Genomic DNA, 10,504 nt, shown 5'->3' on the forward strand with positions numbered 1-10,504 from the left:
CCGGTAGTATGCACCGGGGTGATTCACAACACAATAGCCCATATAATATGACTAGTCCATTAGTAATTTATGTGATCGTCACCCTGGTGCATAACTGGTGCTCCTGATGAAGCTGAGGCGAAACGCGCGTCGAGGTTCTTAGCCTGTCCAGTGCCTGCTGCTTTTACCCTCCATCATGTCTCAGGGTATGCTCTAACTCTCTATCTGTTACCCACAGATGAGCTCCTTCATATCCTTTACAATAAGGCTTGGTGTGTGTTGTTTCACTTATGTGAGGGCTCTACATATATTTCAATTTTTTCCCCTTTATTGCTAGATTCTAGCGGATGTTTGATTATTTGTCTTTCATCACATTTTAGGGCTGAGCTGAGACTCATCTGGTGGTTATGCACCAGGGTGACGCGGACCTGAGCTGAAGTGCAGTTTTGTATTGGTGTTGTAAACCCATTGGTTAAAAAGTTTTAAAAACGCGTCACAAACTGCATGAGAAAACCATGCACGGATTCTGCGCTGAATTTTGTAGGTGGATTTTCAAAATCCATCGTGTGAACACGGCCTTACAGTGGTAATGAAGCAAAATGAGGAGAAAAGTCTTCCGTTGGAGAGATGGAAATGACTGCAGTCTATCCAAATGTTTGGATGGAGAATCTATTTTAAAGCACGAAATGGGCACTGAAAATGGAAAACCTTAGACTGTGCGGGTGAAATGCACCAACCTCTCATATCACCAGTCCAGAGGTCTGGTCACCAATCCTGACATGTCTGTTTTAGTAAATAATTGTATTCTCTATAATATAACAATTCTGAAGCATCTTTTCCTACAATTGTGTTGTGCTGCTTCTCTGTTATTCCTACTAGAAATGTATAAATAAATTCACAACTTGGTGTAACCGGTTGGGGCGTGTCTCTACACAGTCTGATACTGTCCAATCAGCGCTGGCAGTGTCTGTCTGTGTCAGGACACACCCCTTTGAAACAAGGAACGGCAAAACCCAGTTACCAATAATAACAGAGCATCAGCACAATGCAAAGTTATAAGAAAAAGATGGTCCAGAGTCGGTATAACATGGACTAGAACAGACTTGTCAGTAGTGGTGACCGGTCCTCTGTATGTGATGACAGCAGGAACTACAATTAGGCCTCTTTCACACGCGAGTGCAAAGCGTTTTAATGCGTTTTGCACGTGCGTGAGAAAAATCGCCATGTTTGGTACCCAGACCCGAACTTCTTCACAGAAATTTGGGTTTGGGTTAGGTCTTGTGTAGATTTTATTATTTTCCCTTATAACATGGTTATAAGGGAAAATAATGGCATTCTTAATACAGAATGCTTAAAAAATAAAAAAAATTATTAAACTCATCTCATCCACTTGTTCGCGCTGCCCGACTTGTCTTCTTTCTTCTTCTTTGAAGACTTAGGAGGAAAAGGACCTTTGGTGACGTCACTGCGCTCATCACATGGTCCATCACCATGGTGATGGACCATGTGATGAACCATGTGATGAGCGCGGTGACGTCACCAAAGGTCCTTTTCCGCCCAGGTCCTCAAAGAAGAAGAAAGAAGACAAGCCGGGCTGCGCGAAGTGGATGAGGTGAGTTTAATTATTTATTTATTTATTTTTAACCCCTCCATCCCTATTTACTTAGCATTCTGTATTAAGAATGCTATTATAACCATGTTATAAGGGAAAATAATAAAGATCGGGTCCCCATCCCGATCGTCTCCTAGCAACCATGCGTGAAAATCGCACCGCATCCGCACTTGCTTGCGATTTTCACGCAGCCCCATTCACTTCTATGGGGCCTGCGTTGCGTGAAAAACGCACAATATAGAGCTTGCTGCGATTTTCACGCAACGCGCAAGTGATGCCTGAAAATCGCCGCTCATGTGCACAGCCCTATTGGAGTGAATGGGTCCGGATTCAGTGCGGGTGCAATGCGTTCACCTCACACATTGCACCCGCGCGGGAAACTCACCCGTGTGAAAGGGGCCTTAGTAGAACACAGGTAGAGATGTGGAGACAGTAGTAATTAAAGGTGAGTCAACTATCGAGATGGAATTAACAGAAATACATTGGAGCAGAGGAGTGATGTGCCGCACTGCCAGCTCCTATTCCTGTTATTCTCGGATATTTAACAGACGTACATGAATATTGGAAGACATCTGGAGCGAATGACGGGGCCAGATTCAGATCCTCAGACAGGCGGATTCCTTCCACTGACGCATGGCTTGCAGATAGTTTTGTGATTTCTAGAGTGTATTTCTTGGCAGTTCCATCTTCAGCAGTCACTTCGAGCACCACAGAATTGAGGCCATCTTTCAAAGTCACCACCCTGGAACCGCTGCCTCCCTGAAATCCAGCAGACAGAGCGGATAATTAAAAGGCAGTTATCCACAAACAACAATACCGTACTGCGTGTACAAGCTGGAACGTGGAGCATCTATCAAAGAGCAGCCTTTCACGTCCGTCTTTCATAGCCCCTGCGCTGCCGGAGGATGCGACTAATTTATGACGAGGCTCACGAGTCGCATCCTCCAGCAGTCCAGTCCCTGATTTCAATGTCAGTCGTCATTCATACCTGGAAAATGACGTATATGTTAGTGAATTTGCCCCACCTCCGCCACTCACGTGTAAAAAAAATTGTCGCAGGGATGTATAAAATGTATAGAAATATGGTATAGAAATAAACTATATATAAAGTAGCTACATGTATATAAAATGGCAAAAAACTGAGTAAAATACATAGCAAATGACCCCCAATAAATTATAGCAAATGACCCCCAATAAGTCCTGTCTGCATACTGTGCAGGGCTGTGGGTTTTCCAAGATTTCAGCCCTTTTTAAAGGGGTTGTCTCAACTCAAACATTGGTTGCATATTGCTAGGACGGAGCCGCGCATGCTCAGACGCCCTCCATTTATATGGGAGTGCCAAAAATAGTAGAGCGCTATTTCCAGCAGTTACATAAAAGTGAATGGAGCGGTGGCCGCGTATGTAGTCCACATTCATTTCTATGGGACTTCCAAAAACAGCCGAGCGCGCTGCTTGGCTGTTTTCGGCACTCCCATAGAAATGAATGGAGGACGGCCACGCGTGAGCGGCGCACTCTCCTTCACTTCTCCTTTACCGATCGAGAGGTAGGTGGGACCCGTATGTATGTGACATTGGTGGCACATCTAGCGATATGCCACCAAAGCTTAACTCGCCCCCCAGTGCATGCGGTACCTGATGACAAAATCACTCTCGCTAGCTCCCGTCCGCTCGGCTCGGCTATCTTTTAGTCTCTGCCCTGTTTACTTCCAATAATCACCGTATAGTGCCGGAGCGGCGGGGAGCAAGTGAATATGATTTTATCATTAAGTACCACACGTTCTGGACACCAATTGAAAAGCGCCATAACCCTGGAAAACCCCTTTAAGGGCACTGTCACACGTAGTGGCTGCCAAACGGTAATAAAAGACGTGCCTCCTAAAACAGCAACACATAACCACTTCTTTCATTACCGATCCAGCAGTGCCAAGGCTTGCCATGCGGCTGCATGTGGCAACGCCCTCGTACTTCACGTATGATGTATGCTTGTTCCGTGAAAGGGCCGCTAAGTCTTCAAAAACCATTTGATCTGTCATATCAAAAGTTTAGGTGAGTGGGGGTCTCTCAGCATTCCCTAAAACGAGGGGAGAGAAGCGCGCGCATAGCGTGCTCTGTCTGCTCGCTGCACCGGAGACCAGACGGGCTCCATCCATGTCTGTGGACTCGTCTTGATTCCTTTCTCCTCTCCCCTTGTTCTTGGGATCGTTAGGGGTCTGAGCATTCAGACACCCACCGATTGAGACTTTTGATATGTTTGGTGCTAATTCAATCACCCTAATAGCCTGGGGCATTTGTTAACGCATCCACACAGGCAGGGCTATGCATATGCGCGCTCATCCATATGTACCCACTTTAGGGTGACGTCACATGCAGCAGATTTGTCGCAGGAACTTCTGCTCATTCTTCCATTCATCTGAAGGGCCTTGCAGAAATCCATGTGCAGCCACCAAAACAATCCCATTCATATTAAAGGAACTCTTTGACAGAGTCAGGTGTGATGACGTTTTCCATGCCTGGTCCTGTCAATCAAAGTGCAGGGGGCGTGGCAGTTGCAGAGAGAGCAGAGTCTCTAGGTGTAATGGTAACGCCCCCGTTGCTCCTAGAGACTCATTTGCATATATTAAAACATCATTTTTCTCAGCAATACGGACACATATGAACATGGGACCAACACAGATGTCTTCAGCTGCCGAGTGCACATGTAACAGGTCAGCCAGTGTCAGAGGTACAAAACTGCTGATAGAGTTTTTTGCCCCCAGAATTTTAGAGAGGATTCTATGGCAAAATTCTGGTGACGGCCATGTGATGTCCCTCTCTGGCATGGAGTCTGGACAGTTGCCGCAGCTTCATGGTTAAGCTCCATTCAGTGGAGGGTACTTTCACACTAGCGTTATTCTTATCCGGCATAGAGTTCCGTCCTAGGGGCTCAATACTGGAAAAGGACTGATCAGTTTTATCCTAATGCATTCTGAATGGAGAGCAATCCGTTCTGGATGCATCAGGATACATCAGTTCAGTCTTTTTGACATTTCAGGACGGAGATAATACTGCAGCATGCTACGGTTTTATCTCCGGCCAAAAAAAACATACACTTGCCTGAATGCTGGATCCGGCATTTTTTTTCCATAGGAATGTATTAGTGCCGGATCCCGCATTTAAATTGCTGCATCGACGGATCCGGTATTCCGGTCTGCGCATGCGCAGACCTTTAAAAATGTGGAAAAAAATAAATACCGGATCCGTTTTGCCTGATGACACCGGAAAAAACGGATCCGGTATTGCAATGCATTTTTCTGACTGATCAGGCATTTTTCAGACTGATCAGGATCCTGATCAGTCTGAAAAATGCCAGATCAGTCAGAAAAAATGACATGCGTTTACATACAGGCAACGGAACTGGCTGCCGGAATCAAACAACGCAAGTGTGAAAGTACCCTTAACCGTGAGCAGTTCTGTGGAATTCAAATAGAAAAATAGCAGCAGAAACTGTGGCTGCTTCTGCCGCGGAATACACGGTGGATTATGCATCTGCAAAGTCCACTGTGTGAACAGGCCCTCAAGGTGGTTTCACACATATGGCGTCATTTATTAAACTGGTGTAAAGCAGATCGGCTTAGTTGTCCATAGCAACCAATCAGATTCCACCTTTCATTTTTGAAAGCTCCTTTGGAAAATGAAAGGTGGAATTTGATCGGTTGCTATGGGCAACTAAGTCAGTTCTACTTTACACCTGTTTCATAAATGACCCCAATTGTTTTGTTTTTTTGCTTTTTTTTAAGCTGTATTTTTCCCACATTTTTTTTGCATGCAGCCAGATGTTGCTTTAGTGACTGATGAAATTCACTGGATGTAGAGCATTTTTGCATGGCTTTTTTTTTTTACGTTGCTTTAGTGCTCTTTTAGCTTTTTTTAAGTTTTGGTCAAAATTCAGCATGATCTGCTTTTCCAGGCATGTTTCCCATAGGAATCTCTATTGGAGATGACAAACACCTACAAAATGCCTGCTCTAAATACACTGTAAAAAAAACAAAATCTTAAAAAGATGAAAAAGGAGTAAAAATTGATAAAACTGAACCACAAAAAAAAAAAATACAGTGGACTGACCAGCAATGTCCAGGAGGCTCCTGTGTCACTAGTCCGGGCGTCCACGCTGAGGCTGGTCACCTGGCTGGGCACTCTCGCCTGGTATCTTGTTGTGTCAGGTTTGAAGGGAGGGTCCAGCGTTACCCCAGTCACAGAAAGCTTCTCCAGGTCACAGTTATTCATTTCTTCGTCTGAAAGGCTCGAGTCCTGCAAATGACAGTTTAATAGTTAAAGCGGTTTTCCAAGATTTTGTTTACTGATGACCTATCTGTACACTGCGTGCAGAATTATTAGGCAAATGAGTATTTTGACCACATCATCCTCTTTATGCATGTTGTCCTACTCCAAGCTGTATAGGCTCGAAAGCCTACTACCAATTAAGCATATTAGGTGGTGTGCATCTCTGTAATGAGAAGGGGTGTGGTCTAATGACATCAACACCCTATATTAGGTGTGCATAATTATTAGGCAACTTCCTTTCCTTTGGCAAAATGGGTCAAAAGAAGGACTTGACAGGCTCAGAAAAGTCAAAAATAGTGAGATATCTTGCAGAGGGATGCAGCACTCTTAAAATTGCAAAGCTTCTGAAGCGTGATCATCGAACAATCAAGCGTTTCATTCAAAATAGTCAACAGGGTCGCAAGAAGCGTGTGGAAAAACCAAGGCGCAAAATAACTGCCCATGAACTGAGAAAAGTCAAGCGTGCAGCTGCCAAGATGCCACTTGCCACCAGTTTGGCCATATTTCAGAGCTGCAACATCACTGGAGTGCCCAAAAGCACAAGGTGTGCAATACTCAGAGACATGGCCAAGGTAAGAAAGGCTGAAAGACGACCACCACTGAACAAGACACACAAGCTGAAACGTCAAGACTGGGCCAAGAAATATCTCAAGACTGATTTTGCTAAGGTTTTATGGACTGATGAAATGAGAGTGAGTCTTGATGGGCCAGATGGATGGGCCCGTGGCTGGATTGGTAAAGGGCAGAGAGCTCCAGTCCGACTCAGACGCCAGCAAGGTGGAGGTGGAGTACTGGTTTGGGCTGGTATCATCAAAGATGAGCTTGTGGGGCCTTTTCGGGTTGAGGATGGAGTCAAGCTCAACTCCCAGTCCTACTGCCAGTTTCTGGAAGACACCTTCTTCAAGCAGTGGTACAGGAAGAAGTCTGCATCCTTCAAGAAAAACACGATTTTCATGCAGGACAATGCTCCATCACACGCGTCCAAGTACTCCACAGCATGGCTGGCAAGAAAGGGTATAAAAGAAGAAAATCTAATGACATGGCCTCCTTGTTCACCTGATCTGAACCCCATTGAGAACCTGTGGTCCATCATCAAATGTGAGATTTACAAGGAGGGAAAACAGTACACCTCTCTGAACAGTGTCTGGGAGGCTGTGGTTGCTGCTGCACGCAATGTTGATGGTGAACAGATCAAAACACTGACAGAATCCATGGATGGCAGGCTTTTGAGTGTCCTTGCAAAGAAATGTGGCTATATTGGTCACTGATTTGTTTTTGTTTTGTTTTTGAATGTCAGAAATGTATATTTGTGAATGTTGAGATGTTATATTGGTTTCACTGGTAAAAATAAATAATTGAAATGGGTATATATTTGTTTTTTGTTAAGTTGCCTAATAATTATGCACAGTAATAGTCACCTGCACACACAGATATCCCCCTAAAATAGCTAAAACTAAAAACAAACTAAAAACTACTTCCAAAAATATTCAGCTTTGATATTAATGAGTTTTTTGGGTTCATTGAGAACATGGTTGTTGTTCAATAATAAAATTAATCCTCAAAAATACAACTTGCCTAATAATTCTGCTCTCCCTGTATATCTCTGGATAGGTCATTAGTTTCTGATTGATGGGACCCCCGCCAATCAGCTGTTTCAGAAGGCACCGATTCTCGCAGTAGCGCTGCGGCTTTCCCTAGGCCTGTGACGACGCGTTCATCGGTCACGTGGCCTAAGAGCAGCTCAGCCCCAGTGCAGCTGCTGTCTTCTCAAACAGCTGATCAGCGGAGGTCCCGGGTTCCAGACCCCCACCAATCAGACACTGATGACTTAGGGCTTTTTTTTTGCAGCCCGTATGCGGAACCATTCATTTCAACGGGGCCGCAACAAAAAAACGGAAATGACTCCGTGTGCATTCTGTATCCGTATGTCCGCAAGTCTAATCTGCTAAAAAAACAGAACATGTCCTATTCTCGTCCAATTTGCGGACAAGGACAGGCATTTTTACAATGGAACCGCTAAAAAACGATGCCACACAGACGTCATCATTTTTTTTTTGCGGAAAAAATATTGGAAAACCCTTTTAAAGTGTCCGAGCTGCGGTTTTATCATGAACTATATCAGCGATCAGCAACCTCTGGCACTCCTGCGGTTGTGAAACTACAACTCCTAGCATGCATGCACACTTTCTTGGCTATTCTCGGGACTCCTATAGAAGTGAATTCAAAATTTCCTCTAAAAATAGATGTTGATTTTCAGAAATCATCTCATGTTTTTTTGGGGGTCGTATGGTATCTGTGTACATCCCTGAAAAACATTTACATTCACTTGTATTTTCCGGAGCACGCTCCCTTATTCCACACCTCTGATTAATTACTAACGGATTCTAAAGTAAAAAATATATATTTGCACCATGTTAGCCAGTAACTTATTCTACAGGCCACCGTACAGGAAATAATGTATTAAATATAATATTCCAATCAATACAGTGATGAGTGCAATCTGTAGCAGACTCACGATGCAGTCTATGGTCTGGCTAGTTAGCTGTCTATGAGAAATGAGATGTAGAATTCTCATACCTCCTTTATCTGCTGTCCTCTGACTCCTGGTTCAGACACAATTCAGTATTTCTTTCTAAATACTAAGAGCCGTTTCAGTCTCCACTGTTTCCGCCATTTTGCTGTGGCTGCTGACATGGGTTTTACCTGGTGTTTGGTCTTCGGTTAAATGGCCGCCGCCATCTAGCTCAGCGCGCTGAAGTAAAGACATGTTTCTGTAGTTAGGTTCCCAGACGCAGTGGTTAAGGACGCGGTTACCAAGGAGACAACAGATCAGCTGAATGGGAGTAGTAAAGTAACACGTGACTTATGAGCTACCTGAGGACAGTGTAGAGGGGCCGTCTAATTCGCAGAAACTGCTGGTCACATGACCGGGCAGGGAGGGGTTTGCTGTATCTGACTTCTGCACCCTGCTCAGGTGTGACAGCGACCCTCTGTAAAACGGGATCTGCTCTGAGGGCTCTTGCGGGAGGTGATGCTCTGCACATCAGGGCTGTTCTGCAGGGTGATGCTCTGCACATCAGGGCTGTTCTGCGGGGTGATGCTCTGCACATCAGGGCTGTTCTGCGGGGTGATGCTCTGCACATCAGGGCTGTTCTGCGGGGTGATGCTCTGCACATCAGGGCTGTTCTGCAGGGTGATGTTCTGCACATTAGGGCTGTTCTGTGGGATGATACTCTGCACATCAGGGCTGTTATGGAGGGTGATGCTCTGCACATCAGGGCTGTTCTGTAGGGTGGTGCTCTGCACATCAGGGCTGTTATGCAGGGTGATGCTCTGCACATCAGGGCTGTTCTGTAGGGTGATGCTCTGCACATCAGGGCTGTTCTGCAGGGTGATGCTCTGCACATCAGGGCTGTTCTGCAGGGTGATGCTCTGCACATCAGGGCTGTTCTGCAGGGTGATGCTCTGCACATCAGGGCTGTTCTGTAGGGTGGTGCTCTGCACATCAGGGCTGTTATGCAGGGTGATGCTCTGCACATCAGGGCTGTTATGCAGGGTGATGCTCTGCACAGGAGGGCTGTTCTGGAGAGTGATGTTCTGCACATGAGAGCTGTTCTGTAAAGTGATGCTCTGCACATCAGGGCTGTTCTGTAGGGTGATGCTCTGCACATCAGGGCTGTTCTGCAGGGTGATGCTCTGCACATTAGGGCTGTTCTGTAGGGTGATGCTCTGCACATCAGGGCTGTTATGCAGGGTGATGCTCTGCACATCAGGGCTGTTATGCAGGGTGATGCTCTGCACATCAGGGCTGTTATGCAGGGTGATGCTCTGCACAGGAGGTCTGTTCTGGAGACTGATGTTCTGCACATGAGAGCTGTTCTGGAAAGTGATGCTCTGCCTATGAGGTTTACTCTGGTGGGGATACTCTGAGAATGCTCTGCAAATGGGGGCTATTCTTGGGAATGATGCTCTGCACATGAAGGTTTTTCCTTGGGGTGATGCTCTGCACTTATGGTCTGTTTTGGGGTTGATGCTCTGCACATAGAGGTGATACCCTGTATATGAAGGCTGTTCTGATGGGGGAATGCTCTGCACATGAGGTGTCTTCTGTTGGGTGATACTCTGCACATGACTGCTGGTCTGGGTGGAGGTGATGCTCTGCAGATGAGGACTATTCTGGTGGGGTTTACTCTGCACATGAAAGCAGTTCTGAGGGTGATGCTCTGCTCATAGGAGCTGTTCTGGGGGAGGGGGAGTGGTTTGGAAGGTAAAACCCTTTATTAGGGCTCATGCACATGACTGTATGCATTTTGCGGAACAGAACAGCCGGCCCCTAATGGAACAGTCCTACCCTTCTCCGTAATGCGGAGGACATGTTCTAATTTTTGCGGAATGGAAATACAGACATACGGAAAAGGAAAGCGCACGGAGTAACTTCTGTTTTTTCTGCAAACCTATTGAAATGAATGGGTCCGCAAAAAAAAACGGAATGGACACGGAAAGAAAATACATTTGTGTGCATGAGTCTTTATGTACATCTTTTTTTCTGAAGTGAAACTGACCTAAAACTGTTTAGGTGACCAGGGGCGGA

The 10,504-nt window shown here is 45.6% G+C and overlaps 1 protein-coding gene across 1 annotated transcript in view; it reads right to left on the bottom strand.

The window, feature by feature from the left end:
* Positions 1 to 5,856, bottom strand: part of LOC120999308 — a 95,949-nt gene extending 90,093 nt beyond the window's left edge. The window contains exons 1-2 of the mRNA XM_040430181.1: positions 5,695 to 5,856; positions 2,146 to 2,350 (exon numbers count right to left, since the gene is read on the bottom strand). Of these exons, the coding sequence (XP_040286115.1) occupies positions 2,146 to 2,350; positions 5,695 to 5,856 (367 nt within the window). The remainder of the gene's footprint in view (positions 1 to 2,145; positions 2,351 to 5,694) is intronic.
* Between the last annotated feature and the right edge of the window lie 4,648 nt (positions 5,857 to 10,504).

The sequence above is a fragment of the Bufo bufo genome, chromosome 4 (assembly GCF_905171765.1).
Source record: "Bufo bufo chromosome 4, aBufBuf1.1, whole genome shotgun sequence".
In the NCBI taxonomy this organism is placed as follows: Eukaryota; Metazoa; Chordata; class Amphibia; order Anura; family Bufonidae; genus Bufo; species Bufo bufo.